The sequence below is a fragment of the Choloepus didactylus genome, chromosome 2 (genome assembly GCF_015220235.1).
Source record: "Choloepus didactylus isolate mChoDid1 chromosome 2, mChoDid1.pri, whole genome shotgun sequence".
Taxonomy (NCBI): Eukaryota; Metazoa; Chordata; class Mammalia; order Pilosa; family Megalonychidae; genus Choloepus; species Choloepus didactylus.
The window spans coordinates 239,116,238-239,140,106 of NC_051308.1; the positions used below are offsets into that span (position 1 = coordinate 239,116,238).

Consider the following 23,869-nt stretch of genomic DNA (forward strand, 5'->3'; position numbering starts at 1 on the left):
TGATCTTGCTACGGCCAAGAGGGACACTTTGAAGAATGCACAGGAGCTGAGAGAGGAGCTGCAGATGAGAGACAGTTTGAAGACAGCCATTGAAAGCAGACTCTTGCTCTGGAGAAGCTAAGAGAGGACAAACACCCGAAGAGCAACTAAGACTGACATTTGTGAGGAACTGCAGCCTAGAGAGGAATGTCCTGGGAGAAAGTCATTTTGAAACCAGAACTTTGGAGCAGATGCCAGCCATGTGCCTTCCCAGCTGAGAGATTTTCTGGACACCACTGGCCATCCACCAGTGAAGGTACCCTTTGTTGATGGACACTTTATGGCCTTAAGACTGTAATTTTGTAACCAAATAAACCCCCTTTTATAAAAGCCAATCCATTTCTGGTGTTTTGCATTCTGGCAGCATTAGCAAACTAGAACAGTGTGCTACAGAAAATACAGACTTTGCACCAAATAAACATCTCTTCCTTTGATCCCACACAGAAGCTGAAGTTTTAAAACGCAGTTAATATCATCCTCTATCCTTTAGTCTGATCTACCCCAGTCTCAACCAAGTCCATTTCATTCCCTAGAGTCCATTTCATCCCTAGAGGGGTTCAACAGCAGATTGGAGCTGGCACAAGAAAGAGTCAGTGAACTGGAAGAGAAGACAATTGAAGTCATTCAGTCTGAGGAGCAAAAGGAAGGAAAAATGAAGAAAAGTGAACAGAGCCTGAGGAACCTGTGGGACACCATCAAATGTACAATCAAATGCATGGTGGGAGTCCCAGGAGAAGACAGAGAGAAAGGAGCAGAGAGAATATTCAAAGAAATCATTGTCAAATCTTCCCAATTTAACAAAAGACATACATATCTAAGATGCTCAAAGATAAACCCAAATAGAACCACAACATATTATAAACTGTTGGATGCCAAAGATAAAGGGAGAATTCTGAACGCCGCAAGAGAGAAGCAATACATCTCATAAAAGAGAACCTCGGTAAGATGAAGTGCTGATCTCTCACCAGGAACCATGAGTGCAAGAAGCCAGTGGGAAGACATATTTAAAGTGCTGAAAGCGCAAAACCACCAACCAAGAATTCTATATCCGGTGAAATGTCTTTCATAAACGAGGGAGAGATTAAGACATTCTCAGATAAACAAAAGCTGAGGGAGTTCATCACCATTAGACCATCTGTACAAGAGATAATAAAGAGAGTTCTGCAGGCCGAAAGGAAAGGACAATAGACAATAGACCAAAGCCACATGAAGAAATTAAGATCTCTAGTAAGGGTAACAACAAGTCAAGCCCTCGACTTTGAGGCTTGCTCTTATGAAACTTATGATTGTAAAGTGGAGGCTAAGCCCACCTATAATTATGCCTAGGAGTCACCTCCAGAGAACCTGTTTTGTTGCTCAAACGTGGACTTTCTCTAAGCCCAACTCTGAAAATAAATTCATCACCCTCCCCACAACGTGGGTCAGGACCCCCCCCCCCCCCAGGTGAATGAGTCTCCCTGGTGATGTAGGACACGGATTCTGGGAATGCACCTGATCCTGGCATCAAAGGACTGAGAATGCCTTTTTGACTGAAAGCAGGAAAAGAAGGCAATAATATAAGGTTTCAGTGGCTAAGAGAATTCAAATAGAGTCATGAGGTTGTCCTGTAGGTTACTCCTATGCTCCTACGCAAACTTCAGCTAGATATGCCAAATGAGCACAGTATAATAACCCCAAGTCGAGAGTAGTCCCCCAAACTCTAAAGAATACCCAGATCCCTTTCTGAGACTCTATCAAAGTTTCACTAAGTTTCTTGTTCAGAAACTGAAATCCTTCAGAGAACTCCTGTGCCAGCTAAGTCCCAAAACCCAGAGGCAATAGCCTCATCAAGAACATCAACCAGATGCATCCCCTTTTCCCATAATGTTGACACCCCTTTTCTACATGAACAAGTTAGGGTGGTCTCTCCTTAGATATCCCTGAAGTTTGGGAAAGTGATTAAACTAGAGGAAGGGGTAGCAACAGACAAGGTGGAATTGAACAAAGGATTACAAATACTGAATCTCTATATAATTTTCTTTTTCTTAGTTGCTGGGATATTGGAATAGCTAGAAGGAAAGAACTGAAATGGTGGAACTGTAACCCATAGCATCCTTTGAAATTTGTTCTATAGCTACTTGTTAAATTGTAATTTGAAAGCTATCACCTTTTTGTATATATTTATATCTCACAATGAGGAAATAACTGAAACTACATTACTATAACTCATTTGTAGAAATTTCCTATATAACTACTTGTTAAATTGTACTTTGAAAGTTATTACCTTATGCATGTATGTTATATTTCACAATAAGGAAATAACAAACTGTGGAACTGTAACCCATAACATTCTTTGAGATTTGCTAACTACTTGGTAAATTGCACTTGGAAAGTTATCCTTCTATGAATATATGTTATATTCCACAATAAAAGAATATGTTTAATAGAAAAAAAGTAATGATAAGTCAGTGGTTTGGGACTCATAATGTATAAACATGAACTTTGTAACAAGAACCACACAAAGGTTGGGGGAGAGAGGGGTGTAGAAACACAGTTTTTATCAATTTAGAATGTTAAATTTAAGGCCCACAGTAACTACAAAGAAAACATTGGAGGATATGCAAACTCAGAGAGACAGAAAGTAGAGTACAGGCTGTCAGGGACAGAAGGAATGGGGAACTAATGCATAACGGATGTAGGGTTTCTGTTTGGGGTGATGGGAAGTTTTAGCAATGGAAAGTGGTGACGTTACCATAGTATTGTGAATGTGAATAACCCCATTGAATAGTAGCTGGGGCGTGGTTGGGATGGGCAAGTTTGTGTTGTATACATGTTCCCACAATTACATTTTAAAAAAGAAAGAAGGAATAACTAAAGAGACAATGACAATTAATTGCAATACACAATCCTGGATGGGATCTAGTAAGAGAGGAGAAAAGGCTCAAAGGGGCATTTTTCAGACATATGAAAAAATTGTAATATAAACCATAAGCTTCAAATCAATGATAAATTTCTTGAACTTGATAAATGCACTTAAGGTGGTTATATAAGTGAATATCCTGGTTCTTAGGAAATGTACATGGCTGTATTCAGTGTTCATGGAGCATGATGTGTACAACTACACTCAAGCGGTCAGAAGATGGATTGATAAATGACAGAATTATACAGCAAATATGGCAAAAAATGTTAAAATTGGTAGATCTGGATATTTGGGGCCATGGGGTAGGGGTATTGGAATTCTCTGTATGGGGTTTGTATTATTTTTGTAACTATCCTGTACGTTTTAAAATACTTCAAAATAAAAGTTAAAAAGAAAAAAATAAAAGGCCCCGTAGCCTCTGCCTTTTTAGGCTGGAACTCGCCCCTGGGAGCCCTGAGCCACCGTGGAAGATGTCTGGCTGTCTTGAGGCCATCCTGCTGTGCGGAAGGCCAGGCCACATGGAGAGGCCACACGGAGAGGCCATGTGTCCGTTTTCTGGCTGACAGCGCCGGCTGAGGTCCCAGCCCACAGGCAGCAGCAGATGGGTGAGGGAGGACACCGCCGGGTGATCCCGGCCCCCGCAGTGGAATCACCCCCAGCATTCCCGTTTGGGCTCCAGGCATCGTGGAGCAGGGACAAACTGTCCCCACTGTACCCCTTGCAAATCCCTGACCCACAGAATTGTGACAATAATAAGATGGTGGTTGTTTACACCCGAGTTTGAGGTGGTGTGTTACACATCTACAGTAACTGGAACAGCATGTAAGATTATAGAATGGCAAAGGCCTCGCTACCCCATCTGACAAGGTGGGCGCCACATCTGCCTCGAAGAATATGGGTGATCTGCAAGGTTTCTGCTTCAAGTCTCTGTTTTAGAGACTGTGCCAGTTTGAATGTATGATGTCCTCCAAAACGCTGTGTTCTTTGATGCAATCTTCTGTGGGCAGACATATTAGTATTGATTATTTGTAATTCCTTGATTGTTTCCATGGAGATGTGACCCACCCAACTGTAGGTGATAATTTGATAATTTCCATGGAGGTGTGGCCCCGCCCATTCAACGTGGACCTTGGTTAGTTTACTAGAGCCCTATATAAGCCAAGACAGAAGGAGCAGGCTTGCTAGAGCCAAGAGGGACACTTGGAAGAATGCACAAGAGCTGAGAGAGTCCTGGGAGAAAGCCAGCCACCTGCCTTTCCAGCTAACAGAGGTTTTCCGGACGGCATTGGCCATCCTCCAGTGAAGGTACCCGACTGCTGATGCATTACCTTGGACACTTCATGGCCTTAAGACTGTAACTGTGCAACCAAATAAACCCCTTTTATAAAAGCCAGTTCATTTCTGGGATTTTTGCATCCTGGAAGCATTAGCAAACCAGAACAGAGACCCTATCTGCTTCCTTGTCTAATGGATGTCTTTATAAATAATCTCTTTCTACCCCTTGGGGGCCTTTGCTGGAATAGCCCCCACATTGTCCTGGGGCAGTTTGGCTGCACAGGGCTGAGGTGCCTGGGGCTAGAACCTGTGTCCGGAGTTGTTGGATTACCTTGCTTTCAGCAGATGAATAACAAGTAGTGAATTTTTTAAAAATGCTTTACATTTAATCCTCAGAATACTTCTGTGAGGTGGGTGCTATTATTATCCCTTTTCTACAGATGAGAAAATCCAGCAGCACCTACTGGCGCTTATTAAGTACCAAGAGCTATTCTATTTGTATTCAGTGCGCCCTCAAAATAACCTTAAGGAAGCAAGTAATATTATTATCCCCATTTCTGAGAACAGACATATTAAACAATTTGCCCAAAGTTGTACATTTGTGAAGTTACCAAAGAGAGGAGCCTGGATTTGAAGCCAAACTCCACGAGGCTCTGTTGCTTCTTGAGAAACTGGCAGGGACTGGATTCTGATCCTTGCTTTCTAATCATTAAGTCACCCCAATGCCCTTTGGGCAATCCAGCTTTAATTTAAGTCCCTGTGACATTTAGCCTCAAATCTCTCTCTTGTTCCTCTTGGTTATTTAAAACAAAAACTCACTTGCCATTAGTGTGCCTCAGAGTAGATGGCCGAGAGCTCACCCTTGGGGCTACGCTGCAGTTGACAGCTCACAACCCTTAAAAGAGGATCCTGAACAGTGACTCAAGGCCTTGAACTTGCGGGCAGGGGTGAGAGGAAGCGAGGGGAGAGGTGTGGGGAGCAGCCCTGGCTAAGTACTCACATCCACGCTGGGTTAAGAAGTTGATCATTTAATGAAAAGGTCAGCTTTCCTGCCTCTGCACTCTTCCTTAAAGCAGCTGTTAAAACATGGAAGCTGTTTGCTTTCAATATTGCTGGGATACTTTTGGGACTTTTTAAAGCATTCCAGGAAAACTATCTTGGATTTAAACTGCCAGAGTAAAACAGTTAAATTGGCCTCAGGCCATAAACAATATCCAAAAGCTGGCAGGGTTTTGATTTTTAAGTAAATAAGAAACGGTAAAAAACCTAATTCAAGGATCAGGCTCAGGGTGCTAATATCCTCACATCAAATCCGTGGACCTGACTCAGAAGGGAAGAGGGAACAAATCAGATGGAGCTGAGCCCATCATTTAAATGTGATTTTCTAAATGTGCATGAAATGTTTTGACACACAAAAAAGGTATAAAGAATGCTAGAACGAACGTCTATAAAACCAGTACCCAACTTATGAAATAAAACTTAACCATTAGGTTAAAGTCCCTTGTGTACTTCCTGACTGTATCTTCCTTCTCACCTCTAAATGTTAGGTTTCTTGTATTAATCTGATTTTTTGTATTTTTTTGAGAAAACAAAGGAAAAAATTAGCAAGACTCACAGGAAACAAAGTGAAACAAATGTAATAAACCTGGATGCCAATCTTTCTGCCAATGAGGATAAAGGCTCAGTGTAGTTAAGGTGAGAATATCTGAGTCAGGAGAAAGGGCATATACATAATGTAGCTTTTATTAAGTAGAGGAAAAAAGGAATTGGATTGCATGATACAAAGGTTCCAGTTTGGTCAGATCCCACAAAAACTTCCCACTGATGTGATCAGAGTTGCTGCCTCTATCGGGGACCTATGCTGCCCCCCTAACCCTGGGGCCCTGTGGAAGACAAGAGCCTCAGGAGCCGGGTTCCCATTGCCACACACGGGGTCAGTTCCTGGTCAGTCCCAAGAGGCAAAGGCAGAGGACCTAAGAGTTCTCTCAGAACTGCGTCACCTCTTCAGGAGTCTCTTACAAAACTTTATATTAAAAGATCGAGCAGAAGGCAGGGCAGAGGGCCATGTAAGCAGTGTCGTGTGGCAAGTGGAATGTTCTGGTCTATGGAGTGTTGGGTAATGGAGAGTCTGATTAGGCATTATAGGAAGAGGACGACACGTTGCCCCCGTGGCCTGTCCAGTTAGTGTGGATAAACTGTCCCGGGCTGGTTAAGAGCTCATAGGTGTGAGCGCCAAAGTAATCTCGCTGGGCCTAGAAAACAGGAAATTAGGTTGATTAGGATTAGGCGTAGGCCCAGACCCTCAGGAAGCAGCCAGGCTAGTGTGTGATGCCTACTCCCAGGCTTACCTGGATCAGGTTGGCTGGCAGCATCTCGTGCCTATACCCGTCATAGAAGGAAAGAGCGGTGGTGAAGCAGGGCATGGGGATGCCTGTCTGGACGCCAGTGCTGATGGCCCGCCGCCAGGAGGCCTGAGCAAGAGAAACCAAGCCAAAGATATGCAATGTGCCCACAGAAAAGGTAACTGGTTCTACCCTAAATGAAAGATTTTCATCCACATCAGTGCTGGGGAATGAAAAAACAGATGCCACCTGGGCAAACCCCACTGAGACAGAACTCCCGCCCCACCCAGCTCTAGGCTACAAACCTGGCAGTTTTCAATGGCAGACTTAAAGAAGTCATCTAGCAGTAGATTCCGAAGTTCTGGGTTTCGATCAAACGCATCTTTTATCTTCCCTAGGAATACACTGAAATAATCCAAAGGGAAGAAATCAATGAATCTTAAGTACAGAGGCTGAATTACTTGGTAGAAAGTAGGGGAAGTAAGTTGGAAGCTGCTATATACCTTAGAGAGTAAAGTTATGTTTCTCATCCTCTGAAGTCAGCCAAATAGAAGACTTCACAGCCAGTGAAAATACAGAGTGAACAGCATAGTATAGACAATCTAGTTAAAGCAACTGACATGCAGGGAGAAAGTGAGAGGGGACCATCTAAACCTGCCTTGTCCTTGCTGCCAGCTTTTTGGTGACAGGGCTAAATGCACTGACTAGAGAGAGACCTCACAAGCCTCGGCACAGCAGCCAGGGCTAAGCCTGGGCTCGTTCCCATCGGTCCCGAGCTGCCTCCCCCTTACCTTCTGATGATGCAGCCTCCCCGCCACATCAGGGCAATGCCACCATAGTTGAGGGTCCAGCCAAATTCGGTGGCTGCCTGTCTTAGCAGCATAAAGCCTTGAGCATAAGAGATGATCTTGGAAGCATAGAGGGCCTAAAGATCGACACAAAGACTTTATTAGAGTTGCAACTGGCAGAGTGACCAGCTTGTGTCTACTGGCCTTATCGCCACTAGCAGTGTAGACCCTAACAGGACAAGTGCATAAGAAAAGGCTGGAAATCAGGATCAAAGGTGAAGGCTGAACTCTTTTTCCACCTGCCCTGCTGTGGCCTCAGTGTGTGTTCCCCCAGTGCCCTCCACCTCCCCACTGCCAGGGACTGTGCCCCACCTTCCGAATGTCCTCCAGGAATGATTTCTTATCACCTTGAAACTGCGTCTTTTGGGGACCCTTCAGCCTTTTGCTAGCTTTTGTCCTCTCATCCTTCAGGGATGATAAGCATCGTGCAAAGACAGCTTCTCCTACATAAAGGTATGGAGGGGAAACCAATATATCACCAAAGCTCACACATTAAAAAAAAAAAAAAAAAAAAAAAAAACCAAAGGAAAAAGATTACATAAGCCAGAAGATGTGGAAAAATCAAGATGAAGCAGGAAATACAGTTTTACAGGAAAGTCTGAACCTTAGGCCATGAAACTTAATCTGGTTCAGAAAGAACTTTTATAAAAAGCTCTTAACCATTAACTTGATAACTAAAACCCCCAGCTGAACTTCCAATATCAGTATCAGTATGCACCCACAATGATCAACATGAAATTCTAAGGGGAGCCTGAGGGAAAACACAGAGGTAACACTACTATCATTCAAAATTATTCAGTGCTGGTCCATGAGTAAAATGTCAACTCAGGGAACTTTAATTTTTAAATGCTCATCAAAGGCTCAATTTATTTTCATTTGAAGCACTAACTACTCAACAACTTTGGAACTAGTACACTGAAGAAGTCACACAGACTCTCCCCTCAAAAAACTCCATTTTCTAATTTTTACTTTTTATACTTTCATTACATCCAAAGATCATTATAACACCACTGAAATTTCACAACTTTGAGTAAAAAACATTTCAATATAGTATTTTAATATTAAAAATTTTAGTATCTTCAAAAAGTAACCCTTACAAAGAACTAGCTGCTCAATTGACTATTTATATAATTAGAATAAATTACTCTTTAACCATTCCCTCTCCCCTGAAAAAATGAAATAAAATCTGAGAACTAATAGAGGACTTTATTTTTGAGGAAAGAGCACTAGTCATAAACTTGAGGACACTAACCAAACTTGGAACACACCAAAAAAGATGTCTTTCTATCCTTGCCCACTACCTCTCTTCTGCAGTGCACACACATGATGACTTGGCATTTGTGGAAGGAAGCTTTGTAAGACAACTGGCGCAATGAGCAAATGTGGTTCAACCCTTCAGTGTTACATAAGGGTTAGCCAGAAGCCTCACCTACTTCCCCATTAGTTCATCAAACGATAACAGCAGCCACCCAGAGATTAAGTCTAAGCTGTCTTCAATTTGTCTAAGGGGTACAGAGTCTCTAAAACTATTTGAATCAGTGATGAATAAACTGCCCCCCCCAACCCCCACCCCCGGTTATCCTGCCACCACACCCTCGCCCCACCCATGGTATCACTGAGATTAGCTAAAAAGCAGCCAACTTCCTTCTATAAAGAGCTGGACTAACCAACCCATTCCCTCCTCACTGTGCCCAGAGCCACCCAGTGCACTGGAAATGGAGTGGGGGAGGCCCAACCAAGAAGGAAAGCAAAAGGAGGGAGATCAGGGAGAGAAGGCAATCTGTACCTGGGGCAGCAAACAGGAAAATCTGTTCTATTACTCCACCAGGAGCAGAGTAGTCTGTGTTGGGCACCTTTTGTCATTCTCCTTTTCCAGTGTTGCCTTTTAAAAGCATATCTATTTTATTCTTAAAGCGCTAGTTTTTGGTTTTGTTAATCCTCTTACTATTATGTCTTTTCTTCCCACTTATTTCTGCTTTTTTATTATTTTCTTTTTTCAATATATTTTTGAGTTTGATGCTCAGTTCATTAATATAAGACATAAAAACACGGAGGGGGAGGGTTCACACCAAGTGCAGGACAGTGGTTTTCTTCTAAAGAGAAAGGAAGTAGAAAGAACTTAGGAAAAGAATATTCAAGAACTTCAAATGTATAGGCAATGTGTATTTTTAAACTCTGAAGTTTAACAAAATAGTAACAGCAAATTATGAGTACGTGAGCATATGTTGTTATTCTGTGAACTTCTCTATGAGAAATTCCATTACAGTTACCTTCCTCGTGAAAAAGATCTCAGGTTACTGACAGCAATCAAATCAAATCACTAACACTAAAGCTATTCCAAGGCTAAAATTGGAGAGGAAAAAAAGTAACTTTTGACTTTTTTTGCCTCAAAGCTCATATGGAGAATAGGATTACAAAGAAGTGATTCAAAAGCAGTTTCAGCCTCTTTCACCCATGCACATATAGAAGAAAACACTCTGAAAACTGCCTAGGGTTGAACGGATTATTTTCCGTTGCCAGTCTCTACCAGTATTCCGACAGGACATCAAGCTCAAAGCTGGGCGGTAGGAGGAGTCAACTGAGAAGCTGTGTATTACCGATGAGGGTGACGGGGACCCCGTACTCCAGGGCTGAGATGGCTGTCCACTTCCCGGTGCCCTTCTGCCCGGCACTGTCCCTGATCTTCGGCAGCAGGTGTTTGCCATCAGTATCTTGGAACTTCAGAATATTGGCTGTGATTTCAATCAGGAACGAGTCTAGCTCTGTCTTATTCCACTCCTCAAATGCCTACGTGTAGGACCCAAGAAAACAACATGAGACAAGCAAGAATCACACCTGGGAGGCCCCTTAACCACCTCTACTTAAGTGACCCATCCTTTCCCTATCGACACTGATGATGCTGCCAATTTGCTGAACACCCAAGGCTACCAGGCTCTTCTCTAGGAGGCCTGTGACCGTCTGCTCCCACCAGATGGGTTTTATTACCGGGGTCAGCAGTGCCTGTGTCAACCTGGGTATGCGATGTTCTTCTTACCAGAACTGCTCTTTCCTCGGAGCCCATTGCTCCCTCACTTTACTTTCCCTTCCTCAGGGGCCTACCTTGATCACCTGATCTAAAATCCACCTCTTGCCCTGACTTACTTTTCTTTGGAATGGTTACCAATTACTACCTAGTATTAGATTATAAATATTAAATAATTATTGTCCATCTTCCCAGCTCCATGAGAGCAGGGACTCTTTCTTCACTATTATATCCCCAACATTTAAAACAATGTCTACCATGTATATTGTTGAATGAGTATATTAAATATTACTTAAACCAATTAAATATGAACACAAAGAAAATGCTGTTTCTATGGAAACTAAATTGAATTGTTTAGAATAAGAAGAAAGGCAAGTCAATGAAACAATTATAGTCAAAGTAAGTGGGGATGAGACAAATAATTAGGAGAAAAAACTGCAAAAAGCCTGGAAGAATTCTGCACTGTGCACATTTTAAGTGTCTTTAAATCATGCTCCATGTGAAATAACTGAAACTAGAAATTCTAGATGATAAGAAAAATGACTGAAATGCTAGTCTGAAGAACAATATTAAAGAAAAGGCTCTATAAAAAATAATTGGTGAAAGAAAGTATCTTTCTGTGTTTTAAATTAAAATAAAATGTTTATCTAGTTAATGATGCTGAAACACTTAGAGTACAGATGTATCAAAAGATAACATGAAGTCGATGGAGGGATGGAAAGATCTGCAATAAAGCAAGTGTAGTGAAATGTCAATGGCAGAATCTAGATGTTCAGTGTCAATTCTTTCAACGTTGCTACATGCTTGAACATTAGCATAAAATGTTGGGGGAAATGTTTTAAGGTCTGCCTTATGCTTCCCCACTGGGACTAACTTTTTTGATTACTGTCAAAAAACCAGTCCCAACTGGATCAGACAAGAAAGCCTCTACTTTGGCACACAGTAAGGGCTCCCAAAGTGCTGGTAATGCTCGCCACCAAGATTCTTTGGGAAGTTTATGGTTTTGACTGTATCTTATAGCCCTACGACTTAGGCTGAGCCCAGCCAGGTCAGCAGAAGGGCCTGGGGAAAGGAATGATGAAGGATTTACTGTCATCAGCAAATGGATCCCTTCTCCTCCTGGCAGTGGCTCCTCGCTGTGGCCCAGGGGCAGCGTCTAGGACTGACCTTTGCCATCTCATCATGCTCCATGCCCAGGACATCCTTCATCAGGTGGTAAGCCTCGCAGATCAGCTGCATATCGCCATACTCAATCCCATTGTGCACCATCTTCACGAAGTGACCTGCTCCTTCCTCTCCCACCTGTGAGAGGAACAAGCACCAAAGGGCCTTCAGAGAGGCAAGCAACACACCAGAAAAGCCCACATCCATTTTGAAGTCAATTGTTTGGCAAGGCTCCCTCCCCTATAAAAAATAACAAAGATGAAGCAAATACACTATTTTCAAAATAAGAATCATATACAACTCACCACAAGCTTCAGTCCAATCCAATGTTATTTACAACAAATTCCAGATTGATTCTCCTGAAGATTTTTCAAAATCCCAAAACTCACTGTAAGTACCTGTAGCTCTTTAGCCTAAAATCTCTATTCTTTCTCACTACAATTAAAGCAACTCTCCCTCACGCCAGCCACAGGTAAAAGAAGTCTTCTTGCTGAAGCTACCACTTTTCCAGCAACTAAAGGTTAGAATAAATTGGCTAATGAAGTCACTTAGGCTTAAAAAAAATAAAGAAGTAAGTGTAATGTAGTTGTTTCTAATGGCTACTGACAGGTAACATGACCTCGGTCAAGGCCTGGCCCTCAACCTTGTAAGCCCAAAAATGTGTTTGGCCATGGTCCCCTAGTTGATGAGATGCTGATTTGTAATAACAATAAAGCTTGCAAGATACATAAAATTGGTATACTGATTTATGAATTTATGATGAGAAATTTAACTACGAACCTCAATGGTTATAAGTAGTAGGTCTGATCAATACATGCTCTTCCTACAGACAAGGTACCACGGAAGCCAAATCTGAAAATTGTTTCATGGGCAAGGAATCAGAACACAGGGAGGGAAAAGGGTCAAATACTTGTGGCATCTGGCTCTGCAGTCACCTACGTCTATCTCCATGACAGGAGTATACCTGCCCAGTCTCTTCCCTGGCACTCTGCTTGGACTGACATTATTGACATTTACATCAGAGACTTCCTTTTTCTACGTTTCCATTCTTGACCTTATTTTGACACTTTCTTTGGCCACGAAGTAACATGGCTAAAATACTTTACTTCATCTCATCCTTCCTGTTGCTTCAAAACTGAACTACAAAATACCTGCTTTTAGCATACTACTATACCATTTTGTTAATGACCTAAAAATGAGCCTTGAGGCTTCGAAAAGTCAACCCCTGACTTGATAAAGACACATACAGGCATCTACTATTCTTTTCCTTAGGACTTGGTCCTGAGTGTATCTTAAAAAAAAAGCTACTATCAACTATACTTTTACTGTAGTAATCTATTGTCAAGAGACAAAGATTCCCTTTCTAATCCTTCAGGTCGCCGAGAAAACTACTCAACCCTTTAAACCACAGCACCAGCTTCTTTTTATCCTGAACAGACTGTGACTTAGCGCACTGGCTGCCCATTGGTTAGGAGGAAAAGGCAGGGTGAGCTGCTGTAGCCGAAGCTTCCAGGCAATGTCAGGCCTGAGTGGGGAAGGCTCCTCTCATTCTGCATGGGCCTGCACCTTTGTTTCATGTCTACCTTTTAGCTCATATTTAATAAAATAAGCATATAAAACTGATGATACAAAATGAAAGGGGATTAAGAGCTCAGGGGACCATGGAGATCATCTAGTCCAATCCCCCATAATTTACAGATAAGGAAACCGAAGCCCATACAGGGGAAATGACTCGCCTGCTGCCACACAATTAGTTATCAGAGAGCCAGAATTACAATTCAGGTCTCCCAAACCCAGGGTTTTTTTTTTCCCATCCATGGTATGGACTGCCATAAAAGGATAAAATTTAATAGCAACACAAAATAGCAGGAAGGAGGCATCTGTGAATTAGCCTAGACCTCCTTTACATTCAGGGAGGGTGAGAGTCTGCAGCTTACTCTCTTCAAGCACGCAACACCTAAACCCCGATCCACGAGAAAAGAGATTTTTCACAACCATGGCCTGGATATCTGACACAGCGACTGCCTTTTCAGTCTTCCTTCCACCCGGGTAAGCAAATTCCACTTTTGATTCTGATGCTCATTCTTTGGCCATGAAGTAACATGGCTAAAAACACTCATCTTACCTCATCCTTCCCGTTCCTTAAGAGATGAATTGAGGAGGGCTGATTTTTTTTTTTTTTTTTTTTAAATAACAAGCAAGTGTTTTTATTTTTACAGGAAGAGTTACATTATTGATACAACAAGATACGTATGATGACCTTTAAGGCTTAAAAAGTAGGTTTTTAAAATTTTACCTCTCAAACAGGTTGAAAATTAATTAACGATAGTCATGTGCACACAAAGAACCTTGAAGTTTGTGAAATATCTTAGTGGACACACTTTTGTTCAAATGCCTCTTACACATTATGAAACTGTACATTGGTAAGGAAGCTGATTGATCATACTTTTGGAAACTGAGGGACGTTCCTGGTTGGAACATTTTCCCACTCTCCTGCCCTCTCAGACCACTTTGCCCTTGGTTAGACATGCATGTGAACAGCTAAAACAAGACACTGTTTACTGGCCTCTCTCAAGACTTCGGCCCTTGAGACCAGGCTCTGGCCTCTCTCCACGGTTTTCCCCACCCAGCGTCAGCCACAGCAGGCCCTCCCTGAGCATTTACTCAACTTTTACCAGCCAGGGGGAAAACCCATAGCATATTGCGTGCTCTCTGGGCCCTCTTTCCCTCCCAGCAGCCCTTCTCCCTAGATTCTCTTCCCCAGGGCAGTGGATGTTCCAGAAATCACTGAACTAATCCTAAACAAGAGATCCTTGCCCTCAAAGACTGTCATGTTTGGCCCCAGCTCAACAGGTTCCAGTTTAGTCTTAATCCCCTTAATTAAGGGGACATAGCATGTTAAGGTGTCGAGGAGGGCTGATTTTAATACCAGTCTCAAGGCTATGGATAGTCAACTCCCAGCTCAATCAAGCTATGTCGACACGTACAGGAGGCACGATTTTAGCCATCAGCTATGCGAACAACATAAAGCCCAAGAAGCGCATGTCACAAAGCTGGTCTTGTGCTCTGAGCGCACAGTTGCTCAGACATGCCCACAACACCAACTTTAAAGAGGAGCCAGAACTTGCCCAGTCACAGCAGGGTTCTCCAGTTCCTACTTTTGCAGCGATGTCTTGGAAGATTGTCTTGATGTGGGGCCTGTGGGGAGGAACAGTATAGTTCAGTTGCTGAGAATAGAGGGGTTGGTGTTTCAATTAAATGAAATACTCAAGGACCACCCTTCCAAATTTTGTTTTCTTTCTAATGGAAAGCATAAATACCCGTTACAAAGTAATGAAGATGACTAAATCCTCCCAGTACACTTTAGTCCCATGCTGACTGCCTGCCTGCTCCTCCAGATTCTGGTAGGCCCCAAATCAGAGGCTGCAGGCAATCCACTTTGAGATTACAGACAAAGAGGCTGGGCAGAAGCATCATCAAAGCACCAGAAGAAATTTCCATTGCAGTAGCAAAAGCAGCAGCTGTGATTCCAAGGAGCAAGTGATACAAAATTTCCTTTAAAGACCCTCTTCCTCTAGACTGGAGTGTTATCAGGTACAGCAAGATTCTGGACCTTTGGGTCAAGGTTAAGGACTGACAGAACCTCCAACAGTTCCAAGAGAAACACCCATTATTACTCAGAAAAGCAGCTGTTCTTTATTTCTCCCACAGCTCCACTAGGAAGTCATGTTAATTCCTGAGGCTTTTTCCTTACTGTTCTACTCACTATTGACCAAGGCAGGCTTCCTCACAAAGTTTTTTGTGTAGACACAAAATCTAACAGCAGCTGCAAAGTTAACACTTAGGATTAGGGGGTTAAGACAGCTACATCTTAAGGTTTAGAACTTCACTCAACTTTCAGTGAGTGTCTCAAGTAAAGGTGTCCTTTCCACTTCTGCTTTTCTCCAGTGTGAGAAAAGTGAATAAATGAGCAACCAGAGCACCTGCGCGTGTCAAACATTTCCATGTGAACCGTCTGCATTCCCAAAAGGCGCCTGGGCAGGGTGTGTATTGTTAAGCTTCTGAGAAGCAGGAAGGGCCTCTCGGCTCCTGGATTTCGGCATACTGAGGAGAATCCCAAGGCTTAGATATCACAGAGATAATTTAAAGAACACTTTTACCCATAAATCCTTCACCCTGGGGTTAGGTTTAATCACTCCTATACTTTAATGCCTAATTTTAGAATATTTGGAAGTCAAATTTGTTCAGAGACTATCACCATTCCAGGCCCCCTCATAAAGGACCCTTCCTTAGCTATCTCTTTCCCTTCTGCTCCACCTCTCCACCTTCCTCTAGCTGGCTTTCTCCTTTTCTGCAGTCTCAGCAATGGTGTTTCCCCTCAGACCGCATTGTGTATAATTAATTTCTTGTACCTTTCCACTTTGCTTCTCCGTCCCACTCACCCCCACCCCCCTGCCTCACGCATCCCTCCTTTTCAGTACCAAAGCACCTCTCCATCAATGGTTTCCCCTTCCTCCTAGATGCGGCACAGGGAACAGCGTGAAATTAGTTTATTCCCCAAGTCAAATAAAAATTTTCTACCCAGCTCCCAGGGACAAAAGAAGCCCAGCCAGATTTTTCCATTACTCACAGTGAGTGAATAAAGTTATTTTGGGATGATAAATCAGCTAAAAGAGGCAGATCTTACTCCTAAGTCTTAAGTCCTTAGGACATCTTCTGAACTGTTTTTTACTACAGTCCTCTGAACCCTTTAAGCCTATTTAGGACATCCAGTATCAGTCTTGGAGGAAATGACAAAGGAAAAGGCAAAAGGAGTAGGCAAAATGATAAAAGAGAAATATTTCCATTATCTCCTATTCCAGCACTCAGGGCACCACAGAGATCAAGGGCCACAACTGCTCATGGCCCACTCTCTCTCCAAGTTCAGGCTCCCTTGTGCTGAAATGAGGTGGGGGGTGTGTGCTGTCGGCACTTACCAGGCTTCTTTGTTCCCTCCTGGCATGAGTGATGGGCCATACCGGGCCCCTTCCTCTCCACCACTAACTCCACTTCCCACAAACAAGATTCCCTTGGCCTTGAGGTCTTGACACCGTCTCTAGAGGAGAGAAAATTAATTTCACTATGCTTCTAAAATATAAGTTTCCCACAGTGAGTGAGAGGAGACAAGAGACAAGAGTGAAGATCCCCCATTTGACATGAAATGACCCAGGAATCCAGAAATAATCTGATCATTCAAGAAATCTGATCCCTTCAATTTGGGAGTTAAAAAAAAAAAAAAATCCATGGAAATTCAAGATACTTACCTTGTCCCCAAAGGGAAATAATTAAGCCAGACATACATTAACATTTTACTGGAAAAGACCCTGTACAATAAGACTCAATTAATTAAGAGGCGATTTAATACAGGTACAACTTACTGCCATCCAGCACTTCAAAAGCATAAGGGACTTCCCCCAAGCCAAGGAGACAGTCAGAGACATGGTTATATACCAATGCATCAGGCATTCGTGGAAAAAGAAGGGGACAAGTTCCGCACAAACTCTCAGCCCGCTGTGTCTATGCAGTGGTCATTCCCTTGAGTCACAGGCGTGACTGATGAGAACCTCATCTACCAAGTGTGTCTTAGCAGAAGAACGGCTGAGAATTACTGCATTGGTATCAAACCCCAAATATCAGCGCCATAGGACAGTTTACTCTGTTGTCCTAAGTGCAACACTAATACTTTTTTCTGGAATTTTCTCAGAACTCAGAAGAATTTGGACTGAAGAAAAGAACACTTACTGTGGTATCTCTGTATTCAGAATTTCCCCCATCAATGATAATATCACCAGTGTCCAACAACGGAACCTGTAACCAGACGTTAGCATTAAGGTGGACCAGAGAAACCAAAGGCAAAAATAAAACATACTACTGCTAATTGAAACCAAAGTATTCCCACACAAGCCCAGTTTAAAAGTATGTATTACTTACTCTTCAGTAGTCCTCTCTGTAGCTAGGGCTAGACCCTTAGCTCCCTATTTGAAAGCTCAGGCCTAGCAAAGCCAGTCGGAACCCTACACAACTGAGGTTAGTCCCCTAAACTAGTCTTAAGATCTTACAAGAAACAAAGCCTACCTTTGGAAACCTCGAAAATTTAATATTTCAAATATATTTCAAAACCATCTCATTTATATCCTCAAACACTACAGCTAGGACTAACTCCAAAAAATTTAATCACTTCCTATAATATCTCTGTGTCTGGAACAGAGTAGGGGTCCAGTAAATATGTATCAAATGGATATGTATCAAACGAATGGTTTTGATCACCACTGTTTAGGGGCAGCAAGAAGAGACTAAACTTTGAACAAGAATATCTTCCTATGGCACATCAATTAGACTTGCTTTCTTGTTTATTATTCAATCTCCCCTCACTACAAGGCACTAGTTAACATTATTTAACATTTTCTGATTCAGAAAAATTATCTACTGTCTTTAAGCCCATCTTGTGTGAAGCTAATATGGGCAGCTTGGCATCTCACAACACAAAAATCTCCTTCCTTTCTAGGTCATTTAAAGAAATGGCAGTGTAGTAGTTACAAAACCCTCTCTGCAGAAAGAACCCTACTGTTAACAATTCCTAGAAAAGGAATTGTTCCTTTGTTTACTGTTACTACATCTCTTACAACAAAACGTTTCTCCCAAACTGGTAGTGGCTTGATTTTTTTTCAGAGCTGTTCCTGTAGAATTGTTTATGAATCCCTAAATAGATTATCTCCACTGGTTGCCCTTCATCCACATACATATCTCTTTTCTTCCAAAAAGATATATTTCCTAAGCCAACAAACTGGTACAAAAATAAGTATCCACTAATCACAGTTCCCAAGATTCACTAAGGTCTCTTGTTGCATATTAAATTAAATTACACAACTATTTGAGAACTGTTGCTCTGTAGGGATACTAAGAAAAATGGTATATATTTCTAAATTTGGCTATTCAGGTTTACTGGTAAATAGCACTAAACATTCATAAATAAATACACCATTGGAACTGCAAGATCTTTTCAAAATCAAAGATAGAGAGTACAGAAAAACTGTCGTTCCTATCCTTATTTTTTTTTCAAGTGAGGGAATTTAATCTGACAGTGAAATATTGAGGTCTAACTGGTTTTAGTTAAGTCTAAGAAACAAAGCATGTTTTCCCTGGTGACATTTGAATGCAATAAATCAACCTTTAATGTATACATAGGTTGACTATGATGAATGAAATGGAAAACCATACTTGACGTGATACAGTTTTAAAACTAGTTATTAATTAGTAATGTGATAACATGCACATTAACCTCTAAGTGGTGCCAGATACAGGGTTAACAGCAAATGTAAACTAAAAACAAAGCCTTAATTGTCAAAATAAAATAAAATAGAAATGTTCCTGGGGAGAAAAGAATTTTTTAAAAATTATATTTTTAGAAAATGTAGAAATGTGAGTAGGCAGAATAATATTGAATTATAATAAACTAGAAAATTTTATTCTTAAATGACAATACATCTTAGATACTGCTGCCAAATTAATATTTGAGTATATCTTGTCATCAGAGAATAAATTGAGAACACTATGAGGTTTAGGCATAGCTGGGGTGAAAACAGTATCATTCCGCTCTTTGATTGCATTTCTGTTATGAAAGAATTACATTGATACTTTTAATCTGCAATGTGTAATTTTTAAATTTACTGCTATCTTTTAAATTTGAAACAGCTAATATTTTAATAAATCACTGCTGTTTGGGAAGGTAATATATATTGCTTTGAATGAGAATGATATTGTGAATGTATTTGGTTATATATGCCACATTAAGATCCTAAATGATAGAGTTAATATGATACACCTTATATTGATAATTGGTTTTGAAAATAAGTATATTTTTCTCTCTGAGCAGCATTTTGGAAAATGTACATTGAATACAGTTACCAGTCATATTTTACTGTGCTAACTTGTACTTATTTAAGAAATCTCATCAGGAGAGCGTTAAATAGTACTTGAATCAAAGTCCAGTGAATCTGCCATTTCCTTTCCCCCATTTTGGCTTTCATGATCATTTACAACCATCATTTCTCTGCAAGTTTTCCACTTAGTCTATCAAAAATCAATGCTATGCAAGTCCTCTAAAAGGGTCAGCTGCTTTTTGGAGTCTCTGAATGATGACAGTGTTCTGTAAATCTGCTTCTTCCAGTGTGTATTACATCAGCAATTTGAGGAAAGGGAGAGCTGTGGCCAGAGAAAAGGGAAGACTTCTTTGAGATATTGGTATTTTTTGATGAAGTCTTTAACGTGGCTTACCCTATGAGAAATGCTAAATTTCTGGATGATCCTTCTCCCATTGGCCAACCAGATCTGTATATTAGTGATAGGTTCCAAGTTGTTCAGTGGGGCAGCAGACATATTACTTTCATTCTCAACTTCAATACTCTGCTTTAGAAACAATCTTGAGTGTGGCACTTCCTAGTCTGTGACCCTGTCCTGAGAAGGGCTGGAATACACGCTGCTTTGACATACGTACTTCATTTTTCTTATCTTCAACTTTAACATCCACCTCTTCATCAAAAATTCCCTGTAATTCTAAAGGTAATTCCCCCTTTTTGATGGAGTTCAGAAACTACTGACTTGCACCATGAGAGTAACTTCTGAAATCATTGACTGTAAACCCATTTTTCCATAATGTTCTACTAACATCTGTTTCACTTTTTCAGTTCATGACAAGCATTTGGCACCAACCTTCTGTGCTGCCTCAAAAAGGCTGTCAACAACATATTCACAATTTGCTGGCTGTCACTAAGAGGTTGGTTGTCAGATCCTGTTTCACAAACCCATTCTTCTTTTATACTCTCCAGACTGTCTACTTCTTTCTCTTTTGCCTCACTCTGGGCGTGGCTGCTGGAGGGGCCACGCCGCACGGTGTCGCCTCGTGGCTTCCTTCTCTGTCGCCTCTGGGGCCACAGCGGCCATTTCGCTGGCACCCCTCAGACACCAAGCACCAACGGGGGACCCCTGGGCTCAGCGGGTGCCACCACCGTGCGCCTCCACATTACAGCCCGCCCCCCTCCCGTTCCTATTCTTACTGATAATGAATTCTTACTGAAGTGTCTCTTAGGGTTCCCCAAATTTTATATGTAAGAAATTATTACCACCCAAGGATATAGTATGACTTAATCCATGCCAATCAAGTTCACGGACACTGAGACATTCAAGCAACCTTTTGTCAGAACTGAGCAGTTGATGTTCAGATAAAAGAAATCCCTGAAGCAAAAAGAAGCGAAATGGCTAGTGGAAGGAACAAGGAGTGCTCTATCAAGCTAGTAGCTGCTGGGAGCAAAGCTGGCCTCACCAGTTTTTCAATGAAATCATCAACAGCTTGACCAGCCTTCACAAGAAGGATGATCCTCCGCGGCTTCTTCAGCTTGGAGACCATCTCCTCCAAGGAGTGAGCACCGACCACTTTGGTTCCCTTTGCCTCATTGGCCAAGAAATCATCAACTTTGGAGACTGTCCTGTTAAAAGCACAGACCTAGAAAGAAAAAAAGCCTGATCAGATCAAGGATATAGAAGACCTTGATGGATGGACCAAGTGAAAAGTGGAATTTCCATTCTGCCCAAGGTTTTAGGGAGGTCAGACCCTGCCTTTTCCTCCTTGTTAACAAACTGGTTAAGTTTCCATCTGTTTGAGGGCTGCCTGGGCACAGTGAAACTAAGCCACCTGAGCAGGACATTTTAGCTTCACTGCCCCATGGCCTATCAGGCTAGTCTGTCACTAACTGGGACTCAGAATCGGATTGAGGACACAGCCAGTTCTAGAAAAAGCTCTGTCTTCTGTCAGTGAAAACGTTGCACCCAAGCCAGTCGAGTATTTAGATAAAATTTTCACCATTCCCAAATCTCATTAGGCAACAAAGTTCCATACACCCAGCAGGATTTCTTCTCCCTTGCCACTATCACTTAAGATAGTGATACATTTATCTCCACTGCAAACCTTACAGAACAGACAAATACATTCAGCAGGACTATTCTGCCTCTGAGACTTGTAGAGCTGGCCTTCCCACACACATAAAGTGCTGCTTCTCCTTCCTGTAGGAAAAATGTCCTAAGCAGCAACAGAGCATATATATATACATATATATATATATATATATATATGTTTCCAAATTACATGGGCTCTGATTAGCTCTAGCTAACGCACACCAAGAACCCATAAGAGAAGACATTGTGTCTCTACAACTTACCACAAAGCCGTGGTCATTCATGTTCAAAATTAAGTTCTGGCCCATGACAGCCAATCCGATCAGTGCGATATCAGCTCTGAAAGAAGGGGGGAAAAAAACAAAGAGAAATGTGCCAGTACCACTTAATCCAACGCAGGACTCCAGAAACGTCTAGGTCTTGACACAATAGCTTTTCTTCTGTGCCCTCTACACCCTCTTCCTATTTAGAATCCAGGTAACGCAGCCTCCCATGCAACTATGAACAGACGACCCCACACTCTCCCGCTTCAAGGAACCTGAGTTTCTACTGATGTAAATTAAACATGCACTTGGGAAGTTATTCCCGGCATGTCATCTCTCGGTTCTATTCGGTCTGGTCCTTCTTTTTTATTACAGGTGTCCTGGTCTCCCGCTAGGGCAGTGAAGCCCCGGCCAGGACTCCGCTCAGGCCCGGCGTGACCTGCAGGAAGAGGGGTCCGGCCGTCCAGCCTCCTCCCTCAGGAAGGCGGATCCGCCCCGAGCCTTCGCCGCCGAGAGGCGCAGCGGGGCTGGGTCTGCGGGGCCGGGAAGGCTGCGGGCTGGGCTCGGGATGGGGCGGCCTCGGGCCGAAGGCGCTGAGACCTGGAGTCCCGGTCCGGGGCCCCCACGAGCCCGGGCTCGAGACCCCCGGGCCGAGACGTCGGAGGGCGCATCCGCCCTCGGCGTCGGGGAGAACCCGCCGGACCCCAGTCCGAGAGTCCGAGTTCCTCTCCCCGCCCCGGCCGCGCGCGGGCGAGTCACTCACTGGGCCATGGCGGCGGCGGACAGCGCAAAACTGAGGGAGCTGAGAAGCAGACAACACTCCGCTCGCTGGCGACTGAAGCCCTCACCCGACCTCCCGCACTCCTCTGAGGGCTGAGGCCGCTCACCTCCCGGCTTTCCTGCGCCGGCCAATCAGAAGGGAGAGGCGGAGGGATGCAGCCACGCCATTGGTCCGCTCCGGCGCCCGTTAGACCACCTGAGGTTAAGCGGGCCCGCCCACTCCCCGGGCCAGATCAGTAGAGCTCCGAGCACCTCGATGGCACCGCCGCCGAGCGGGCCCGGGGCCGCGTGTCTGGCGCAGGCGGAGGTGCAGCTGGGGCCTGGGCTGCTACCGCGCGCGCCTCCTCGGCTTCCCGCCTGCGTTTAGGGTTTGGTGCGGACAGAGGGGCGCGGCGGGCGAAGTGGGCGGTCAGTGCTCGGCCAGAACGAGGGCCACTCCCGTGGTGCCGCGCAGAGAGGTCCCCGGCACCGGGAAGCCTTCGCCTGCGTGTCCCGCGCACCTTCCTTTCCCCGCTGCCGCGCAGCGCGGCGCCTTTGCAGCCGAGCCCCTCAGCTCTGGCGTGGTTTCTAGGCACACGTGGGAGGTGCCGGCACAAGTTGGCACTGGGTGGGAAACATCACCCCCTTCTTGCTGGCGAAGAAACGGAGGCGCAGAGAGCGCTGGCGGTAAATGGCTTCGTTTCATTGTGGTAGGACAGGGCTTGAGTCCTTTGATCCAGGCTCAGAGATCATGTAATCGGACCCCTTCCTTTACGGCCGAGAAAAGAGGGGGCCGTATTGGTGAAAGGTATGACCAGGGCATTAAACACCACCTAGAAAATGCATGTCTTAGGGGACTGGTGGTTTGATGGGTTGAGCCCTCTACCACAGGTTTTACCCTTGGGAAGACGGTTGCTGCAAAGGAGAGGCTAGGCCTCCCTATATTTGTGCCTAAGAGTCTCCTCCCGAATGCCTCTTTGTTGCTCAGATGTGGCCCTCTCTCTCTGGCTAAGCCAACTTGAAAGGTGAAATCACTGCCCTCCCCCCTACGTGGGACCAGACACCCAGGGGAGTGAATCTCCCTGCCAACGTGGAATATGACTCCCGGAGAGGAATGTAGACCCGGCATCGTGGGATGGAGAACATCTTCTTGACCAAAAGGGGGATGTGAAAGGAAATGAAATAAGCTTCAGTGGCAGAGAGATTCCAAAACGAGCCGAGAGATCACTCTGGTGGGCACTCTTACGCACACTTTAGACAACCTTTTTTAG

General features: G+C 43.4%; 1 protein-coding gene across 1 annotated transcript; it reads right to left on the bottom strand.

Annotated features, from left to right (window-relative positions):
* Positions 1 to 5,938: 5,938 nt before the first annotated feature.
* Positions 5,939 to 22,721, bottom strand: PGD (phosphogluconate dehydrogenase). Its single transcript, XM_037828563.1, has 13 exons — positions 22,603 to 22,721; positions 21,840 to 21,915; positions 20,948 to 21,127; positions 17,371 to 17,436; positions 16,566 to 16,684; positions 14,718 to 14,787; positions 11,593 to 11,727; positions 10,001 to 10,190; positions 7,716 to 7,846; positions 7,347 to 7,480; positions 6,861 to 6,960; positions 6,562 to 6,684; positions 5,939 to 6,465 (listed from the first exon to the last, which is right to left on the bottom strand). The coding sequence occupies exons 1-13, from the start codon at positions 22,608 to 22,610 to the stop codon at positions 6,346 to 6,348; spliced, it is 1,452 nt and encodes a 483-aa protein (XP_037684491.1). The 5' UTR covers positions 22,611 to 22,721; the 3' UTR covers positions 5,939 to 6,345.
* Between the last annotated feature and the right edge of the window lie 1,148 nt (positions 22,722 to 23,869).

Bases quoted from the DNA above. Each gene is read 5' to 3' on its own strand.
- PGD (XM_037828563.1), bottom strand. The intron at 6,685-6,860 runs GTTTGTAGCCTA...TCTCTTGCTCAG, and splicing joins CTGCCATTGAAAACTGCCAG to GCCTCCTGGCGGCGGGCCAT. The intron at 6,466-6,561 runs GTAAGCCTGGGA...CCTGTTTTCTAG, and splicing joins TGCCAGCCAACCTGATCCAG to GCCCAGCGAGATTACTTTGG.